At 53.9% G+C, this 20715-nt stretch overlaps 7 protein-coding genes across 8 annotated transcripts; 3 read left to right on the forward strand and 4 right to left on the reverse strand.

Moving 5' to 3' along the window:
* Positions 1-25: 25 nt before the first annotated feature.
* Positions 26-4032, reverse strand: LOC131216194 (putative helicase MOV-10). The gene is made up of 5 exons (XM_058210614.1): positions 3897-4032; positions 2613-3069; positions 1932-2540; positions 826-1864; positions 26-756 (listed from the first exon to the last, which is right to left on the reverse strand). The coding sequence occupies exons 1-5, from the start codon at positions 3907-3909 to the stop codon at positions 394-396; spliced, it is 2481 nt and encodes an 826-aa protein (XP_058066597.1). The 5' UTR covers positions 3910-4032; the 3' UTR covers positions 26-393.
* A 528-nt stretch (positions 4033-4560) lies between these two features.
* On the forward strand, positions 4561-6595 carry LOC131211201 (alkylated DNA repair protein alkB homolog 8). Its single transcript, XM_058204984.1, has 3 exons — positions 4561-4680; positions 4746-5897; positions 5972-6595. Exons 1-3 carry the CDS (start codon positions 4561-4563, stop codon positions 6593-6595), a joined length of 1896 nt encoding a protein of 631 aa, XP_058060967.1.
* A 22-nt stretch (positions 6596-6617) lies between these two features.
* On the reverse strand, positions 6618-8953 carry LOC131215049 (Bardet-Biedl syndrome 7 protein homolog). Its single transcript, XM_058209462.1, has 2 exons — positions 7081-8953; positions 6618-7009 (listed from the first exon to the last, which is right to left on the reverse strand). The coding sequence occupies exons 1-2, from the start codon at positions 8951-8953 to the stop codon at positions 6618-6620; spliced, it is 2265 nt and encodes a 754-aa protein (XP_058065445.1).
* A 298-nt stretch (positions 8954-9251) lies between these two features.
* LOC131215517 (uncharacterized) lies at positions 9252-17184 on the forward strand. The gene is made up of 8 exons (XM_058209943.1): positions 9252-9555; positions 10675-10844; positions 10917-11660; positions 11728-14401; positions 14466-14884; positions 14957-15126; positions 15274-15377; positions 15449-17184. The coding sequence occupies exons 1-8, from the start codon at positions 9252-9254 to the stop codon at positions 17182-17184; spliced, it is 6321 nt and encodes a 2106-aa protein (XP_058065926.1).
* Positions 9610-15125, reverse strand: LOC131214884 (RWD domain-containing protein 2A). Its single transcript, XM_058209221.1, has 2 exons — positions 14910-15125; positions 9610-10616 (listed from the first exon to the last, which is right to left on the reverse strand). The coding sequence occupies exon 2, from the start codon at positions 10609-10611 to the stop codon at positions 9652-9654; it is 960 nt and encodes a 319-aa protein (XP_058065204.1). The 5' UTR covers positions 10612-10616; positions 14910-15125; the 3' UTR covers positions 9610-9651.
* Positions 17185-17531: 347 nt separating the features above from the next.
* LOC131206170 (large ribosomal subunit protein eL31) lies at positions 17532-18546 on the forward strand. The gene is made up of 3 exons (XM_058198607.1): positions 17532-17616; positions 17929-18174; positions 18254-18546. Exons 2-3 carry the CDS (start codon positions 17951-17953, stop codon positions 18402-18404), a joined length of 375 nt encoding a protein of 124 aa, XP_058054590.1. The 5' UTR covers positions 17532-17616; positions 17929-17950; the 3' UTR covers positions 18405-18546.
* Positions 18259-20496, reverse strand: LOC131206169 (uroporphyrinogen decarboxylase). 2 transcript variants are annotated; one of them, XM_058198606.1, is made up of 2 exons: positions 20269-20496; positions 18259-19897 (listed from the first exon to the last, which is right to left on the reverse strand). In XM_058198606.1, the coding sequence occupies exons 1-2, from the start codon at positions 20275-20277 to the stop codon at positions 18842-18844; spliced, it is 1065 nt and encodes a 354-aa protein (XP_058054589.1). In that variant the 5' UTR covers positions 20278-20496; the 3' UTR covers positions 18259-18841. The 2 variants fall into 2 exon arrangements, with proteins under 2 accessions (XP_058054589.1, XP_058054588.1); XM_058198605.1 differs by lacking the exon at positions 20269-20496 and adding an exon at positions 20041-20141.
* Between the last annotated feature and the right edge of the window lie 219 nt (positions 20497-20715).

Below are 20715 nucleotides of genomic sequence, written 5' to 3' on the forward strand. Positions count from 1 at the left end.
CCCTAGTCACGGACAATCTTAAACTAACTAAATTTTTGTACTTGAATTCTTTGTGCCTTCACATTTAGGCCAACCGTTTTCATTCCATCGTCGTGGTTATTCGGATTTAATTCGAATTCCGTCCCTCGTAAGTTCTTACGATTATTTTCATTACAATGGAAGCCGTCATGTTTTGCAGTTTAACCCCCTAGTCACGGACAATCTTAAACTAACTAAATTTATGTACTTGAGCTCTTTGTGCCTTCACATTTAGGCCAATCGTTTTCATTCCATCGTCGTGGTTATTCGGATTTAATTCAAATTTCGGTCGTCGTAAGTTCTTACGACCATTCCTTCTGGGCTGGAAGTCGTCATGTTTTGCAGTTTAACACCCTAGTCACGGTCAATCTTAAACTAATTAACTTGAGCTCTTTGTGCCTTCTTGCCTTTGCCATAGGGTGCGTTTTTGTACGGGAAATTGTGCTGGCGTTGCTTACTTCGCAAGCCCTTATTCGAAATGATAAACGATAAAAGTTTCTTCCAGGTAGGATCCTGCGACAGATTGTCCTCATTGCCAATAATTATCATCAGAGCTTTCGCCCGTGTCATCGTCACGTTTAAACGGCGCGTGTCGGCCAAAAAGCCAACCGTGCTTCGGTGAGATCGGACCGTCGATACGATCATGACCGCTTTCTCTCTGCCCTGATACTGCTCCGCGGATCCAACCTCGATGTCCTCCAAGCCGAGCAACGCGAGCCCGTTTTTAATGTAAGCAACCTGCGGCGAAAAGCAATGGACAATCAGTTGAGAAATGCGGTACTGGCAGCGTATCGCGCAGCACGGTACCTGGCTGGAGTAAGGTGTCAATATCCCGATTTCGCTTTGGGAGAGTATCTTGCCATTGACACTGCCACCCATCAGCAGCTGGGCGTACTGCAGGGCGAGAAACGCTTCATCCTTGTTCATGTAGCTAAGGGTACACTGATCCTGTATCATGTTTCCTACGACCGAATGGAACATCAGGGGAAACTCGGGATTCGGTAACATGTCCCACCCAATGGCCCAGTGACTGGTGGCAGTGTGCGCTTTCGCACGCAGTTCCCCCTCATAGAACTGTTCGTTGGAGAACTGGAAAAGCGACGGATGCGAACGGTAGTTATCCAGCAACTTTGTCACCACCTTGGTGTTGTACGCGTTGACTGCATTTCGACCGTAAAACGGCATTCTCATCAACCGGTCTAACAGTGACTCGCTGTGTACGGTATCTGTTAACAGCTGGCAGTGTGTAACGGGGCCGAGTTGTTGGGGGTCACCGGCCAACACCACGCTGGCCTGCATCCGTCGGGCCATTTGATCCACGCCCACGCAGCCGATCGGAACCAGCGCGGACAGTTCCTTCGAGCTGCCACATTCGTCGATGAAAATGTAGTTGTAAATCTTCGTACAAACCCTTAGCGACAGCAGGCGTCCACTGGTTATGACCGTGGCCACCAGGATGCGCGTTTGGAGAAAATCGTTCATGCACGGGAACTCAAACTTGCCGGTGTGCAGGTTCGATATGTACAGTATGTCAGCGTCGATCTGGTTGATGTCGCGCTCTTTGGCCGCCGAAAAGTAGCGAAAGATGTCGGCTACCGCTACATACTTCAGTAGCCTCTTCGTGAGCTCGTTGCACGCATAGTTGGACGTGGCCGTTACCAGTATTCGGGAGTTTGGTCTCGTTTTGTAAATCTGTAGCACGGCCTCCACGATGGTGCACGTTTTGCCGGTCCCCGGGGGACCGAAAATAATGTACGGTGCGGGGAAGGCCGTTCGGTTGACAATGTTTTTTATTGCGCCCTGCTGCAGCCTGTTCGTTGCGATCCGACTGTCGAACCATGTAAATCTAGAAGTGAAAATTTGGGGAAGATTATTCCAACATCCCCTTCAACTATCCGCAATGGCCGACGTACTGTTCAATGGGCTCTACCAACGGTTCGTTTGTGGTGTTTTCTCCCTGTGGAAACAGAACGTTGGGGATGTCGATGCAGCTGAGGCGGTTGAGCGCCTGATACTCTAGCAAGAACGGTACTCGATTGAGCGGGAATTCAAGACGCACCCGGCGTCCGATATCTAGTGAACGTTCCGTCTTGATAGTCATGGAAGTACTGCACTCCCAAATGATTCCTCGCACCGCATCGGCCTGCGTTACCCCTCGTCTATCGAATGCAAAATTTAGAGCCTTCACATGATCGCCCACGGTTAATCGCACCGGCGGCACTGGGAACTGCGTGACGGAAATCCAGTAAAGGGATGAGAAATCTGATGGAATCAACCGTGCTTTCGGGATGGTGTATGTAGCCAACTCGGTTTCATCGTCGATCTCTTGGATTTGATCCAGCATTCGCAAATACTCGACGTAGTTGTTCGGGAGTAACCCTTGGGTTTTGTATCGGTTAAACTTTTCTAACCACAGTTTGGCTGGCCGCGAATAGTGATTGTTTGCCAGCAACTGATTGCGGTACACCTCCTTGACGTCATCCGAAAGGAAGAAGCTCGTCTTTCTCAGGGCCAGCGGGTCTCTGAAAGAAGGCGACAGGAAACATGCTGTACGTAGCAATAATGGAGTCGCTACACGTTGCGCCGCCACTTACCCACGAGGAACCCGCGGCTTTAGGATGTGAATGGACGAAATTTCTCTCAACCGAATCTTTGTTGGTGAAATCTCTGCTAAACACACCACAGTGTACCCGCCGCCGGTGCATTCCGGGTGCTGAGGAATCTTTTGATCGCCCTCATACTCGAAACCCGGCACCATTCGGATGATCCCGTCGAACAGTTTGATGCGTTTCGTTCGATCGTAGTACAGATATATTGTGCGCAGTATGAGGACCTGCTGGCACAGGTTTTGGACGCACATCGTCAGGATTGAGTTTGCGATGTTGTACCCTCCGGTTAGATTGAATACCGGTTGCGTAACTTTTACCTCCTGCCGGGACTGTGGTAACCGTACCATCGTCTCGTTCCATTTGTGCAGGCAGCGTGTTTGGACCACAACTTCGGTGCGGGCTTCTCCATTTTGGTCACTTTGCGCCCGATTGCTTTCATTTTCTACAACGGAAAAGATGATTTGATATTAGATGCTCAGTGTTCGTAAACAAACCCTGGACATACACAACAAAGCGTTACATAGTGCACTCCACTTCGCATTTTATTTGGCTTGAAAACAGTTGCCCTCAAGTGCATGGTGCTTATCATAGCTCGACCGACCGAGATAAGGACGGACCCTAAACGGATCGGGTGCTGGTTCATATTTCAGTTGCTGTCCATAATGTAACACCCTGTTCGCGCGCTGTGCATTGTAAGCGTGGCTCATCGATGTGGTTTTTCGATAAATGATCCAATCGGAGTGCGATCGGCGTTAACAATAATGCACACGTTCCCTCCAAATCCGTGGTCCTTATGCGGATTGCACGCGCCACAAAACTCGAGACACCGCCAAATAATAACAAACAATAAACGGCAGCATGAAGGAAGCAGCAACACAACACCCAAAGGCAATGGCTACTTCGATGCGTCGGCAAAAAATGGAAATGCCGTCAAGGGAGGCGTCTTCCGATAGGTTGATTTTACATGATCTCATGGATCCAACACAAAGATGCGAGCATTGCACAAAATGCACGTTACGTCAGAGCGCGATTCCGGCTGAGCGCAGCACAAAAGGACGGATGAGCTTCACCGGGGAATCACCGTCCGCTGGTATCGCTATTCTAACGAACGTAACTTGGTGGATAAATAATTTTCAGTCCGATTGTGCCGTGAACCGTTACTCTCAGCGGATGCAATATCGCCGGATTCATTACCACCGCAGTTGATAAAATGTTGATAAAGAGCATGATAAAAAGTTGTATGATGGGACGCGTGCGTGAAGTACTTACGTCTCAAAGTCATTCTGTTCCTGCCCGAACTGGATTCACGGTTTCGTGGCAGCAGGGTGTGTTCTAAGCTTCTTTAAAAAAACGTGCTTCACTGACGACGCGACGGCACAATCGTACATTTAATTGCGGAACACAGGAACACGATTTCACAAGCTAGGTCTGAAACGCTCACTCCACGGGACAATTATCCAGAACACAACCAAACGTGACTAAACGCCCGAACGCCCGATAGACAATTAGAACGGTTGGAGCCCTGCTTGAAGTGCGTCCTTGCCTGTGTGTGCGCGGCTAGCGGCTACTAACGATTAGAGCGCGGGAAGGGTCTGCGTGGGAGGGAGGGTCTGTTTACAACGCCATGTTACTGTTTTCAAATCAACGTCGTTATGATGAAACCGTTCCTCTCGCTCTCTCCCAGTTGGGCCGTCGTCGTTCCGATGCAGTTTTTTGTCCAACCAGCAAGTTGATATAATGTTGCACATTGACACAAAAAATAGAAATTGAAAACAAAATTACAAAACAGCGACGGTTTAAAGTTTCAAAAAGAAGGGCGCGCAATCGCAACATGACGTTTCGGGCCCACCGTGGCTTGTGATGCTCTTGGGCCGGATCGTGTGTTTGTTTACTTTGGAAGTGGCCTACTGAGAACACGACATCACCGGCAATTATGGCCACGACGAAGTGCTTATCGAAAAGCGCGGGGAAGAAAATCGACAAGAAAATAAAACGGTGCCAGTTGTTGATTGAAAAGGATGCCGGCGTTCAGTTTTCAGCGGAACCGACGGAGGTAAGTGGAATCCTCCGGGAACACCGCGCAACGCAATCGTAATTCGCATGTCTCTCTGTCCGCAGAACATTGTCGTGTGCAACGCAGGACTGTCGACCGGTTTGCAGCAAGAGGCACTGCTCCAGGAGGTGTTGCTACATGGCCACGTACAGAGAGTGCAGCTTCCGCCCGGGAAATCGTATTGTTTCTTGAAGTTGCAATCCAAACAAGTGGCTGAAGCGGTGCACAGTGCCATGAATGGAATCTGTCCCCTGGGACAAGACGGAGCGGTTTTACTGCTGTCGTTCTGTTGCGACATGCCGCCCAGTTTCGACCGTGCCTGGTGTGCTGCGGCGCCCGAAGGATTGATTGTGGCGCGTGATTTCGTCGATCCCGCGCTGGAACGGGTGTTGCTGGCAGCCGTCAGTTCGTGCGATGACCACGAGCCAACCGAGCAGCACGGAAGTGTGCTAAAAAATCGTAAAGTAAAGCACTTTGGCTACGAGTTTCTTTATGGCTCGAACAATGTGGACCGATCGAAGCCGCTGCGCCGTAACATACCTTCCGTTTGTGGCGGACTGTGGGAACGGTTGCGTGAGCTCTATCCCAGTCTGAACTGGCACGTTCCAGACCAGCTGACGGTGAACTGGTATGAACCGGGGCAGGGTATTCCGGCTCACGTTGACACACACAGTGCCTTCGAGGATCCTATACTGTCACTCTCGCTCGGAAGTGACATCGTTATGGAGTTCCGTCATCCCGTTAGCGGTCGGCAAACGCTAGTAGATCTACCGGCACGTTCCTTGCTGATCCTGTCCGGTGAGAGCCGGTATGCCTGGACACACGGTATTACGTCACGCAAGCTGGACACGGTTCCTGCCTCGCACGGCGGTGGCCTGACCGTTCGCAAGCGGCAGCTTCGGGTGTCGTTAACATTTCGCAAATTGCGTCTCAGTGACCGGTGTGATTGCAGCTTTCCCGCTTGCTGCGATACGGCAAAGCGGGGAGCTTTTGATCGACCGCCGTCAGCCTCGATACCGGAGGCTCTGGCAGCGCGGGTAGAAGCGGAAAACGTCCATCGAGTGTACGACCAAATAGCGAAACATTTCAGCGACACACGCCATTCGCCGTGGCCCCGGGTGGAAGCATTCATTCGCACACTGGACACCGGTGCCATCGTGCTCGATGTGGGTTGCGGTAATGGAAAGTACCTTGGCTCGAACCCGTCAGCACTTATGGTAAGCAGGTCGAAGAATGCCATTCAAAGTTGTTTCCGCTCATAACGGGTCTCTCTCTTCACTCCAAACCCCAGTTGGGCTGTGACCGTAGCGACGGGCTGCTGCAAGTCTGCCGGGAGCGGGGTTTCAACGTGCTGCAGTGTGACTGTCTCGCCGTACCCTTCCGGGACAGTTCGGTCGACGCGTGTATCAGCATCGCCGTCATTCATCATCTCGCCACGGATTCGCGACGGCGGAAGGCGATTGCCGAGATGGTTCGCGTACTCTGCCCCGGCGGTCGGGCACTGATCTACGTATGGGCCAAAAACCAGGAAGCGAATGCAAAAAAATCAAGCTACTTACGGCAAAACAGACACAACAACAAGCCACCACCGTCGGATGCTAGAGGCCCGGCCGACCCGATTGCGGTGGTCCCCATGGAAACGGTTGCTGGACTGCAGGAGTGCAGCTTGCCCGTGCACACCAACCGTACTCCGTTTCAACATCGCGATTTGCTGGTTCCGTGGAAACTTCGGCCGAACATTAGTAACACGTCGATGGGGAAGGACACTTTTCTGCGCTTTTATCACGTGTTTGAGGAGCACGAGCTTGAAAAGGTGTGTCTCGACAGTGCTGCGGGGGGCATCGAGATAGTCGAAAGCTACTACGATCAGGGCAACTGGTGTGTAATCATTGAGAAGACAGCAACATGCACGTAGCGAACAACGAAAGCCTCCCGCCCTAGTCTTTATTGTCTTCGTCGCTTGCTCTGTCGAGCGTATAGAAGTGCACCAACTGATCGTAGGTATAGTTGTCAAGCAGCTCGATCAGCTGCGGCAGCTTCGTCTTCACGTTAACGCCCTTAAACTTGAACTTATCGATGTACAGGTCCGTCAAAATGCCATAGATCCGGTTCAGTATGGTCGGTTGCTTCCGGAACTCGGCCTCTATTGCCTGATGGGTGCGAATCAGTGTCCTGTATTCCTCCGAAAGCGTGCCAAACTCGGCCTCATCACGAATGTCCAGATCGAGCAGCGCTTGGGCCAGCTGAAAATCTTTCGTCAGCTTGTTGTAGTGGACAATTTTCGGTTCAATCAGTTTGATCAGTGAAGGGATCGTTGATTCATTGATCGCTGGAAGAAGAGAAGGAAACTGGGGTTAAAATACGATGGCCTCTACCCGCAACCCAGGCACAGCGTCGTACTGCTGGAGATTTCCAATTTGATGCGCTTCTTCGTCGCCTCTTTGGTGATAAAGTCCTTCAGGATGGAGATGGTCGAGATGTTGTCGCTGCGAAACGTGGCATCACCCTTGCCGTACTCGCAGACCAGCAGCGTGCCAATGAATACGTGCTGGAACGTGAAGCGCACCTTGCCCGTCTCGTGCCGCTTCTCCGGTAACTCCGGGATGCTGTTGACCATCCAGTTGTGCACCTCGGCCTGACTGAACGGACCCTTGAGCGTCAGCACATTCATCGGCCGGGCTAGCATTTCGTCTGTCACGTTGTGAAGGATCACGTGCAGTGATAACGGTTTGATAGGATAGCGCTTCAGTTGGCAACATTTCGGTTGAAGATTGGGCGTAATGTACACCTGCAGCGTACCCGTTTGGCCCTCGATCGTACGAATTTTCAGATCGATGCGGTTCGTGTTCATCTGGCACCGGTAGCTTGCCAGCAGGCTGTTGCCGCTCAGTTTGTCGCACTCGCTGAAACTGACCACGGCACTGTTTTTCTCCACATCGAGCAAATTGATCGGGGTATCACACTGCAGCAGCACGTGCTCGATCGGGGTCGGTATTTCGAGCGACAGCAGATAGGTCGCATCGCTCTTGGACAGGACGAACGAATCGTTCACCGGGAGCATCGGTATTGCGGAGAGCCCACTAGACATGGCCTGCGTGGACAGCTGGTAGCGTTCGCGCTCCTTGGCGATCGTTTGCTCCAGTTCGTAGATTTCCGCACGGATGCGCTGCAGTTTGGCCGACGAATCGATGGGCTGGGCAACGGGAGCGCCGCCCGAAAAGCTACCGGCATCGCTCAGACACTTGCCGATGCACTGCGTCGTCAGGCCGAACACGCGGCCAGAGTACGTGCAGACGACGATCTCGGTGTACCCGTTGGCCCCGACGCACCCGGCCTGCACACTGGAGATGCTTTCGTTGAAGAGCTCGCGATAAATCTGCGTACACTCCATCTCGAACTGGTACTCGTCGGAGTTCATGGTAAACACCTGCAGTGTCCCATCGCGGCGACCAACGATAAGTTCCTCCTTCCCGTCGCCGGACAGATCGTAGGTAGCGATGCACGTGACCGCGCTCAAACCTTCCTTGTCCCGCTCGTCCCTGTTGAGCTGGTCCGAGACCAGCACCTCACGTTTTACCTCCGCAACCTGCAGATTCAGGTGGAACAGTAGAACACTGCCGTCCGCAAAACCACACAGCATTCGATCACCCAAACCCTTCGGTACATGCAGAACCGTCGGGACGCTGTCCAGTTCGATGGTTTGACGCACCCGCGAATGCTCCAGCACGCGCAGCACCCGACCCGAACAGGCCAGCACCGTGATCAACCGGCTGGTGTTGTGTGGACAGAGGGCGGCCACGTCCACAATCACATCGCCGCACAGGTACGATCCGAGTTCTTTGCAGTCCCGGTAGTGATTGTACACGTGGTTGCCACACACCAGCAGATCGGGTCCGCTCACACACATCGATCGTATCGTCTCGGTCAGGCTGGTTTCGAAGGCCAGGAACAGTTTGCCCTTCTTGTTGAAGCCCCGCACCTTGTTCTCGGACGCGGTGAACATCTTGTCCGCCACCGAACCCACCTGCCCGCCCAGCTTGACCGAGGCAATCCTCTCTCCCGGCAGCGTCTTGAAGTGCATCTGCAGCTCGTCCTTTTTCATCGAAAAAACCTGCAGCACTCCATCCTGGTCACCGATGGCCACCTTTTGCTGCTGCTTGTACCCGCCGCTACCCGTTGCGGCCGCGCCTCCGATCGGTGGCAGTAGCTGAAGACAATTTGGCCCCGTCAGCCCGACCGTGGCGTAGTCAACCCGCGTCAGTTCCAGCTCCATCCCGAGAGTGCCAACAGATCCCGTTTGTCGCGTTTGTTATGTCGAAGCCACGAAACCATGGCAACCGAAAGCTGGGCACCCGATTTCAATGCGTCTGCGCGGGTTACGATACCGGGGACGACGACACCGGCGACCGTGGCCCATGTGTTGGTGCAAAGAAGCTCCAATTCAACCCGTGCCGGGCAACCTACACTGTCGGTTCAACGGACGACCGATCGACCGATCAGTTTCGTTTGATCGCCGGTGGCGCGCAGAAGTGTGTCGATCATCGCTGAATCCCTTTTTTCCTTGCGCCATCATGATCGTGAGATGGAGGCTGGCCTCGTTGTTCGTTTTTGCGCTGCCCATCGTGTGTGGAAGCGTCGTCGGGACCCACGCAGCGGACGGTCCTGAAGATCACGAGCTTGAGCTGCTAAAGGAAATTTATCGAAACAATTTATTGCAAGATCTGCGCCACACGGAAAGCTCAGGGTCGACGGACGACGATCTGGAGGCCATAGTGGAACAGCGTGCGAGGCACTTTCTACATGACAGACAGCAGCAGCACGGAAGGGCTCGCCGTCAGGCCAACGATGCCGCCATTGAGGCCGACACGGCGGAAGGTAATTGATTGTACGAAATAGTATTTTATTACAGAATGGAAACAGGTAACATTTATCGCACAGCCAACCACGGGAACCGCGGACCCAGCCCCACCACTAGCAAGCAGGTTTCACAGGCGCGGAACCCTGAAACCCGAACAGTTCCTGCTTGATGTGACCGCAGGCGTGTTTGTCCAGAAATTTCATGAACAAACTCATGCTCATCCGGTGATCTTCTCCGTCGTCGGAGTCATCGTCCGCTTCGCAAAACAGTTCCTCACGAAAGCCGTCCGCGAACCGGGTTTCCTTAACGGCGGAAGTTTCACTCAATTTGATCTGTATCTTTTGCCATCGGAGCGATTTGATCGCGCGCCAGAACTCTTGCGTATCCGGCTGCGGTCCCTCGACACATATGATGCCCGGTTTGCCCGGTCGCGAAAACCCCGTCAGTTCGAGGTCACGTGCAGTTTTAACGATCGTCTGCCGCTTGCTTCGGCTCTTGAGGTGGTGTGAGTAGATCCAAAGTCTTTCGAACACGAGCGGGGTTTCTGCGGTGCTCCGTTTCGCCGCTGAAACTAGATCACCAGCAACAGTCGGTGGGGGACAGTCGTTGTCGGTAGGCTCCTTGACTGATTCGAGCAGTTGCAGAAAGTTGTCCTGAATCCAGCAAACGATCTGATACACGTACGGTTCGCTTCGCTCCACGATCTCTTGATCGATGAACTGTTCGATGCGTGCCACCAGTTCCCGTTCCTGGTCGCGGGGTATGACGGCGGACCGGACCACGACCCGTGGCATCTCTAGTGATGGGTACAAGTGCGGCAGTTCCACCAGCACCTGTACCTTTTCGTGTTCCAACAGTGGCAAATTGAACCGATAGTCGAGCTTGGTGTGCAACCGAACCGTGGCGTCTCCGGCGACGAAGCCCGTCAGGTTGTCGATGCAGCCATAATCGTCCATGTGTAGCTCGCCCGGGTTGCAGAATATCGCCGACAGCATTTGAAACTCGTCCAGCTGGAGCTGTAGATTGTGCCGGAGGAGATTCCGCTGGACGTTGGCTTCCTCGGCGGTGTCCATCGTGTCTGCGTGGAAAAAGAGAAGCGTTCGCTAGAGATTAACTAATATTGTGTAACATTCCAGCACGCCATCTGTATCTGAAGGGCTTCCGTGAGCGGGGCCAAGTGCCGGTCAACTTTCCCGTCGACATCTGCCTGCTGCGAATGGGGAAATCGATTTTCGCGGCCGCCCTGCACCAGAGCGAATCCAGTAACCGCACGATGAACGCCACGGCGGTGTCATTCTACCGGAGGGTAATCAACCCGGCCCGCGGCCCAGGGTTCCCGCAATAAAACCTCTTCCCCTCTATTTCTCTGTTGCGACAGGTGAAGGGCAAGTTCGAGAAGTACCTGGAGCACCAGACGGTCACGGCACGCCACTTTGACTGCATTTCGATAGGCCACCTGGGATTCGTGGCCGTGGTCAACTATCACGATCACGAGCTGGATGTGTTCGAGGATGGATCGCCCGTGTTCCAGGTGCACGAGGACGGCCGGACGGAGATTGTGCAGACGTTCGGTCAACCGAATCAGAACACGGTGCACATGTGGGTACACGCGAAGTACGTCTATCTGACGCACACGTATATCAATCTGGACGAGAACCAGCAGACGGCCGCGCGGTGCCCGGTGTACCGGTGGACCGGTTACTATTTCGACGTGATCGACCACATTCCGTGCTACAATGCCGTGCACATCGAGGCGTTCTCGATCGACCAGCAAATGTTCGTGGCGGTCGCGAATCAGATGTCCGCCGACCGGAAGGACACCTACTCCGTGATCTTCCAGCTCAATCCGGAAACGCTCAAGCTGAACCAGCACCAGCAGATCTACAGCTACTCGGTGTCACACATTGCGCACTTTTTTTTCGAGCATCACGATCACCGCGATCACTTCCTCATCACGGGCAACTCGCGGGTCGATGCTGCCGGCACGGGCACGGATTCAGGACCGGCAACACCGAGCGCTGAACTCGAGAGCAACTCGATCGTGTACAAACTGGTTGATGGGTACTTTGTGCCGTTTCAGAATCTGGAGCTGACCGGCGTGAAGATGTTCCTGCCCGTTGTGGTAAGTTCGGAGATCGTTTCAGGACGATCGAACATTCGTGTGAATTTGATTGTCACTTTATTTGTAGCACGCAAATGGTGAGTTCCTGCTGCTCGTGCTGTGCACCGGCCAGCCCCTGCTCATCTACGAGTACGACGGGTGGAAGCTGGTACCGTCGCGCATCGACTACACGGGCGAGGCCTTCGCGGCCGGAGTGTCCAGGATGCGCGTGTACCGCCACATTGTGAACGCGAGCGTCATTGCCATCGCCAACAGCAATCTGTTCGGAATGTCGGTCAACCTGTTCACCCCGCAGTACGGCGTGGAGAACGATTTGCAGCAGATTTATGCGCATTTCATCGAGTGGTGCGAACGGATGCACGACCAGATGTCGCAGGTTAATCTGGAGGAGCTGTACAACCGTCTGATGGCCCTCCCGGACGTTGCCTCCAAGGACTCCGCCGTGCGGACGATCTCGAAGAACGTGGAGTTGCACAATTCAACGGTAACATCCCTGCGAGCGGCCACCATCCAAACGGCGCATCTGCTCATTGACGACGCGCAGCTAGCGTACGTGGCCGAAGTGAACGAGTACGTGCAGCTGGTGAAGGAAAAGATGGACCTGGCAGAGCAGACCATCGGTGGCAGCGTACTGACGAACGATACCGTTCACTGGAACGGTGATCTGGCGGTGGGCGAACTGATCGCACCGGCCGGCCAGATGAAACGGCTCGACGTGAAGGTGCTAAACAATGCGGCCCACAAGCAACGGCACACGGAGAACGTGGCCGACCAGGAACCACCATCGATTGACACCATCGAAGTGGATCGCTTGATCGTCGATCGTATCGGTGATGTGCGGTTCTGGAATGGGCATGCCGCCGAAAGTTTGCTGCTGACCGATGACGATCCCGCCCGCTGGAAGGAGCTTTCGGTGACGGCCAAAAAGGTAGTCGTCGGAGGCAACCTGTTCGTGAACAAGCTGATCGATGGGATCTTTTTCCACCCGAGCAACGTGCTGCTACCGAGCGGCGATCAAGTGTTTAGTGCGCGCAATCTGCTGGTGCAGGATCTGCGCGTGAATCGGTTGACGAGCGGCAAACTGAATTCGTCCGATGCCGAAGCGGTGGCGCGCATGATGGACCAGTCACGGACCCTCCTGGCGAAAGCACGCGGTGCCGTGCCGGATGCGTACGGTGGGAACGATTTCGATACGATCGATGTGGATGAACTGACGCTGAAGGGACTGCTGAACAGCGTCGATCCGCGCTACCTGACGGAGAATGTGCTGCTGGCGGACGCGACCGGCGAGCACCAGCAAATGGGTGGCAAATTGGTGATCGAGGAGCTCACGGTGGACAACGTGGAGCTGAGCGACGCGAAACTGTCCGGGGTCGAGTGGGATAAAGTGGCCCGCACGACCGGCGAACAGCAGATCCTGCAGGATCTACAGTTCACTCAGCCGCTCGCGGTCGACAGTTTGTACGTGCGCGATCGCCTCAATCACATTCCGATGGTGGACGGTAAGCTGCAGGTGCTGCTGCTGGCCAGCAATGGAACGCAAACTGTCACGGGCACCAAAACGTTCGACCACGTGACGCTGCTGAATCCGATCGAGCTGCAGGGAAAGATAAACGGGGACGGGTTGAACAAAATGAACCCCATCGTGACGATCGAGCAGGATCTGGTGCTGGACGGTGATTATACGATCCACGGAAACGTGTCGTTCAGTGGGCCACTGGTGGCGCACAACATTTACGGCCAGGGCGGGCAAAACAGCGTGCAGCGGCTAGCGGAGCGGGCCGTGCGCTTGAACGGTGCACCCGGGCCACAGCAGACGATCAAGTTCCTGCAACCGGTGTTCGTGGAGAATCTGCACGTCGATCGCATCAACGAGCTGGCCATGGAGGATCTGGTGCTGCAGAATGCCGACGAAATGCAGTACCTTACGGGACGCAAGACATTTGTCGGCGATCTCGCGATCGACGGTGTGGCCGATGCGAACGAAATCAACAAGGTAGATCTGAACCAGCTGAATCGGACGATCTTTCGCCGGGACGGTGGCGGCGAACAGACGATCGAGGGTAGCATCCATTTCGCCCGCATCGTGGCACCGGTAGTGAATGCCAAACACATTACCCTCGGTGGTAAACCGATCGATCGGTTGCTGCGGCTGGACGTACCACAAAACATTAGCGCCCCGGTTCGGTTTGAAAACTGTTCCGTTTACGTTAGCGGCGCGGTCACCACGCAGCACCTGCAACCGGACAATACGTCCACCGTGTACGGGTACGATCTAGACTATCTGTTCCGGGACACACTCGGGCCCGGCGATGAAGCTACCGTCGTCCCGACGGTGGTGGTGCAGGGAACCAAAAGCTTCCGCAACGTGTCCATCGGCCAACTGGTGCTGCTGCCGGGCTCAACGTTCAACGGTGTGCCTTTGGAGAATCTGGAGCATATCCTCGCTGCGGGTGATAACCGGACGATCGTCAAGCAAGGACCGTACGGTTTCACGAATGAAATCGTGGCCAATCAGCTTCTGTTCGAGGGCACCCTGAACGGGATTCCGAAGGAGGCTTTCTGTCGGGCGTGGCTTATGTACTCGGGTAACCAGACTTTCACGGTGGGCCAGACGTTCGACAGGCTAGCGGTCGAGCAGCTGCACGTGTCGGGCACCGTGAACGGGGTCCGGTTGGAGCACGTGCTGGAAAACGCGTACCGAACGGATCGGGAAGAGTACGTTGAGCAGGCCATCTTTCGTAAGTCCCCGGGAACGGGTAGTATTTGTCGCCTCTCTTGATTCTCGCCCTCTGTCCATTTCAGATGGGGGCATCATTTCGTACGAACCGTCCACCGTCGGTGGACTAGTTTCGGGGTTGAATCTGTCCAGCGATGTGCTGCTGAAACAAAGCTCCGAAATACAAACGCTGGCCAGTGTGCAAGTGATGGGCACGCTACAGGTGAAGGGTCAACTGCACATTCTGAACCACCTGAATGGGATTCACTTTCCTAAAATGATGGAATTTTTTGGCCCCAAACCGGACGACGGAGTCGCGGCGGAGAGCACCAACATCGAGGTGCACGGGAACGTGCACTTTGAGCACGCACCGACCGTTATTCACTTGAATGGCCACAATGTACAGAAACTGTTCGGTGAAGTGTGGCTGCCGCACCGGCCAACGGTGCTCACGGGAAGGTACCGCTTTGAAAATGTCGAGTTTTTCAACGCCATACACACCAATGTAAGAGGACGGCCAGAAACTTTACCTTCGAGGTGGCGGGATCGGGTGTAATGGGTTCTCTCTCGCTCACAGGACCAACCGATCAATCATCTGCACTGGGCCGAGGTGGAGGCACGTTGTTTGAGTGGTAAGCGGCCACAAAACATTACTGCACCGTTGGTGTTTGAGAACGATGTCGTGCTCGGCGCCGCAGCAACCATCCGGGACGTGGATCTGAAGGGCCTGTTGAAGAGCACCAGCAAGTAAGATAAAGACTGGCCCGATAGCGGTCACAAAGGATGCGCCGGTTGCTAACGAAAACAAAGCCTCCTTTGTTGTTGTTTTGACAGAACCGCAGCCGGAGCATGTCTGAACCTTGTGTATTCAAATGTTTAAATCTCTACCCGCAGGTCTCCGGGAATAGATGTCCAGGAGTACGAAAAGTACGTGTTCCGGTACCACGAAGATCAGGAAATAAGTGGTAATTGGTTCTTCCACGACGCGGACATACAAGGTGCGTAGACTGCGGCTGCGGTGTGTGCGCGGTGCTTCTCAAAACACGACTCGGCTTGGACCTTATTTTAGGTCGAATGGACTTTCAGTATCTGAACGGGCTCAGCATCGAAACGGATCTGCTGCGTACCGATGTTCCGGTGAACAATGTGACCGCCACCAAACACTTTCGCGAGCTGCACGTGGACAGGATTGTCTGTGCGGCGCCCTGCACGCTCCAGGACGTGGATATGGACGAGTGGTTCGCGAATGCACTCAGGTTGAAGGGCAACCAAACCATCGAAGGAACGCTGCGCATCGAGGACGGAGTGTTTACGGGTGGCGTAGAGGTGCTGGGGCTGGTCAATGGGGTACCGTTCGATGCGGACCACCTGCTGCTGAAATCGGCCCCGCAGAACGTGAACGGTACGCTCACGCTGATAACGAAGTTCCCGAGCGAGAACAGGATTTATCCGCTGCTCTTCGAATCGTTACACGCGTCGCAGATCAACGGGAAGAATGTGTCACGGTTTCTGGCGAATGTGGCCCGTAATGATCAGAGTCCGGTTACGATTAACACGCCGGTGACGCTGGTGCAACCGGTGGAAGCGGAGGAAACACTGTTTGAGGGAGACCTACTGTTCGGCGTGAACGTAACGGAGCTGATCGAGGACACTTCGTACAAGGCGAGTGTTAGTGAGCTTACCTCGCAGGTTCGATCGTTGAACAGCGTCAACGAGAAGCTGGTGGAAAATATCTACGACGAGAGTCCAGTATTTAGTCACTTTGATCGACTGAAAACACTGGCAGTGAAAGCGGTCCGCATGCTGGTGCTGACCGTGCTGCTCCACGAGCCCGTGGAGCTACTGGTGGTGCAGTGTGTCGAACCCGCTGCTATAAACTTTTACCACTGGTCCTCGAACCCGGCCCAACCGTTTACGGTGGCCAAAAATTTCCAACCCATCGTGGTTCGCGACAGGGCGATCGTTAACATGAAACGTGTCCGGCTAGGATCGCGGCAGCATCTGTTCGTGGAGTTTTACGAGCACGATCGTAGCGCCTTCACGCAACAAATACTCGACACCCGGGATGTGTCCGCGGGCGTGGGTCAGTTTGTGCCACTGTACGTGATGAACAGTACCCGGTCCCGGGATATCGTGTGGCTGCGCTTGGTCAAGCTCGATTGCATCGTGATGTACTCGAAGGGCAAGATCGGTTTCGAAGTGCGGTGCGTGAGGGAAGAAAATCTGATGCACATACTGGACGTGCGGCAGATCGACGAAACTCTGGCCCCGGTGCAGATGGTAGCGCTGGAGAACCACGTGATTATTCTGGACAATAGTGATCGCGTGCAAGTGTGGCGTAGTACGGCGAAATTCTATCTTAAGCATCACCAAACCATTACGGCTTCCCATCCGTCGTACCTTAGCGTGGCGCGGTACGAAAATCAGCTTCTACTTGCCATCAATTCAGAGCACACCCCGAATACGGCCCACCACGGATCGATAGAGATATGGCGGAAGACGTTGTCGGCGAACGGAACATTCGCGCAGCATCAGCTCATCTTGACCAAGCTACCGAAGCAGCTGAAATTTTCGGTGCTTCCAACGAAAGAACTGCTGCTGTACACGCTGACCGAGAACTGGTTGCACCCGCTGGTGGTGTACCGGTACGAAGGGGTTACCGGGTTCCGTGAGGTGCTGACGAGTAACACCATCCGCCAACAGGCGGTTCGCTTATCGGTGCTCAAGTTCCGGGCCGCCCGGAAAGAGATTGTCGCCATCGTTGGGCCGCAGTCGGCGGACTTTGTCGATGTTGTGTTTGTGTAAATTTATCTCAATGTTAGATATCTTTCTGTTTTGTTCGTAGCGAAACGACCCATTTCGTCGTTCATCGTGCTATGCATCGGGTATTGTTACGTGTCGCACCGCAGATGCGATTGTTAATAAAAACACGAAAATGAAACTAAATTCTCCGAAGAATTTTGGTATTTTAACACTGGTATCAATTAATCGGAGTTCGGAGCTTGCACATTTTGTGGTTCCGATTTGCCCGTTTGCCGCACAAGGTTCATAGTGGATGGCCCACTATGAACCTTGTGCGGAAGTTTGCGTTCCGTTTGACATTGCGTTTCGCCCAACAATGCGTTTTGGCTGAGCCGCGAATGACAGTAGCTGTCAAATTTCCACGTAAGCGTTCTTTCGTTTCCGGCATCTCCGAGTGCTAGCGGACACATTTTGATTAATTAAAAGAAAATCTCTGTAAGTAGTGCGCTTTTGTGTGAAAAGCGATGCATTTTCGTGCCGAGAGCGTGCACCGATGGCCACCGCAACAGTGGCGATAGAAATTCGTAGCGGCCGATCGCGCGATCCAGCGAAAATCGCCACCCGAAAGTTGGTGTTGTGGATGAAGCCCGCTCTTGCGGATGGCTCCGGCTCCGGCTCCGGCAACCACTCTGTCAACAGCGCGTCGATCGGTCGCACGAAAGCCATTGCGGTTGTGCGGTCTCAGTGCAGCGGCTAAACGGAGGGCCATTATTAATTCTTATTGCTTCCAATCTCGACCGTTTGCAGTTTAATTAAGCAACATCCCAACATGGCTAAGGCAAAGCGCGAGAAGAAGCCCAAGTCGGCGATTAACGAGGTGGTGACACGGGAGTGCACCATCAACCTGAACCGGCGGTTGCACACGGTCGGCTACAAAAAGCGGTCCCCGCGCGCGATCAAGATCGTGCGAAAGTTCGCGGAGAAGGAAATGGGCACCACAGATGTGCGCATCGACACCCGCCTGAACAAGGCAATCTGGCACCGTGGCATTCGGTAAGTCTGGGGCGGGAGACCCGGCGGATCAATCCGTTCCGCCAGTGTGCTTGATAACAAACCACTCGTCCACTCACAGGAATCCGCCGTTCCGCATACGTGTGCGCCTTTCTCGCCGGCGTAACGATGATGAGGACTCGCCCAACAAGCTGTACACGCTGGTCACGTACGTCGCGGTGCCCACGTTCAAGGAACTGCAGACCGAGAACGTTGAATCGACGGAAGATTAAGCTTTGATCGGACGGAGCTTTGTAAATACTGTGAGGCTCTGTGTGGTCGAGCGTTTTACTTTGTGCGTCCATACTGTGCGACGGTCAAATAAAGAGGTGAAGAAAGGGATTGCCAACAGCCGAATCCCTCGGTTAACATCAATCGGCACTGTGTACGTTTCGAAGTAGTGTTGTTCGGTGGTGAACAGTGGAATGCCGATGGAAGCCGAAATCGTTCCGGTCGCAGGTTCGGAGTAAATTAATCTTACGCAAAACAAATAATCTCGAGGCACTTGTGATTGCGATCTTTACTGTTTATTCAAGATGCTTCTTTCGTGTAAATGCAACAATTACCGATCCGTTTTACTGATTGAATTATCTGCATCGAATTTTGTGCCGGACAAACCGGTTGGAACGTGTTCCTCTTCTGGTCAGAGTGTTCAGATGATCTAGTGGCCTCACAGTGCATCGTGCACTGCCTGCACGAGCGTGGTCATGCTTTCGACTGGGGTTGCCGGAGTAATGCCGTGGCCAAGGTTGGCGATGTACCGTCGTTTTCCAAACTTTCGTACCATGGTAAGCACGAGCTCGCGCAGCTCGTCCTGTGGTTTGTACATGTCCTGAGGGTCAAGGTTCCCTTGCAGGGTAACGTTCGGACCCACCAGCCCACGTGCCTCTTCCGGGTCGATGGTCCAATCCAGACCGATCACCTCGTAACCGGTTTGCGCTTGCTCCGGTAGTGAATGCATGGCACCTTTGGCAAACAGCACCATCGGAACGGCCGGCACATTTGCTTCGCCCAGTTTGCGGAGCAAATCGCTTCGAATCCGCCGTAGACAGGGCAGTGACACGGACAGGAACTGTTCCTTGCTCAAGTGTTCTGCGCTCGATTCGAATACTTGCACCATTTGTGCTCCAGCTTTGATCTGCATGACCAAATAGTCCACCACCTGGTCGGTGAGAATGTCGAGCAGCTTCTGGCTGGCCTCCGGGTGATCGGTAAGCCACGCTTTGGCCTTTGACATGGTTTTACTTCCGCCTCCCTCGATCATGTAGCCCATCAGGGTCCACGGTGCACCGGTAAAGCCGAACAGTGGCACCTTGCCGTCCAGCATGTGACGCATCATGGTAATCGCATCGCCCACGTACTTTAGCCGATCAATCGCACCCGTCTGGTTGAGCCGCTCGAGATCGGCCGGGCCGACGAGGGGCTCGGGCAGCACCGGACCGACTCCCGGCTTCATCTCCACCACGATGCCGAGCGCCTGCGGTATCACGAGGATGTCGGAGAAGATGATCGACGCATCGAGATCGAACCGACGGAGCGGCTGCATCGTCACCTCACAGGCCAGTTCTGGTGTGCGGCAGACGGTGAAAAAATCATGCTTAGCCCGTACCTCCTGGAACTCGGGCAGATAGCGACCGGCCTGCCGCATTACCCACACCGGCACGCGATCGACCGCCTCGCCACGGGCCGCCCGAAGCAGATTGTCATTCTTCAGTGCGGGAAATTCCTAGAAAAAGGGTAGTATCGTTAATTGTGCAACAGACCGAGGAATCTCGTTCTATTAGGTTCCGCGAATATCCTGTTCAGTGTTAGTTCGTGACGTAATGCATATCCTTCGGCAGGCGTCCACCGCCGACACACACCACTTACATCACTCGTTCTTCGAGCCTGTATCGGCTGCGATGCGAGGGGCGGATTCTTCTCCTTCATTAAAACAGGCAAGACTAGCAAACCCGTGATCACACCGATCGTAATTACGAACAAGACACCCTTCGTGAAGCCGCTCACTCGCAGTCTGTCCATGGTGTGGCGGTGTGGCTTGATTGATTGCGTGCGCCGGCGTGATCTTCTACTTGAACCTTATCAATTAGAGCGCACCTTTTCCATTCTTCGGGGGTCGATCAATTGCCGGGGCTATCAAAGCAACCTACGAGCGGGGCGATGGGCGATGATGTGCTGTGCGCCCTCCTCGTCCGGTTACTGTTACTGGATCCTGTGCGCACACAATTGTTTTCGGCAAGGCACGATAAAGATTATCGCCGGCCCAGGTTGTGAAGAAATTGAAAAGGAAAAAAAATTACTAAGCGGTGCAGCTCCGGAACGAGGACGAGCGGAAGGAAAAGTGGAGTAAAACGAGAAAGTCACGATCGGCGTTTGACGTTTCGGGTCGCCGGTGACTTTGTTTTGGTTGTTGCGCTATAAAACGCTATAAGAAAAAATATAGCAAACTTTTATGGTAAATTGTTTCATTTTTCTCTCGGTAGAAAGCTCAATTCTAGAGCTTTCCCACATGAGGATATTTTTCAAATGGCAGCGCTTTCGGCC

Source organism: Anopheles bellator, chromosome 1 (assembly GCF_943735745.2).
Source record: "Anopheles bellator chromosome 1, idAnoBellAS_SP24_06.2, whole genome shotgun sequence".
Classification (NCBI taxonomy): Eukaryota; Metazoa; Arthropoda; class Insecta; order Diptera; family Culicidae; genus Anopheles; species Anopheles bellator.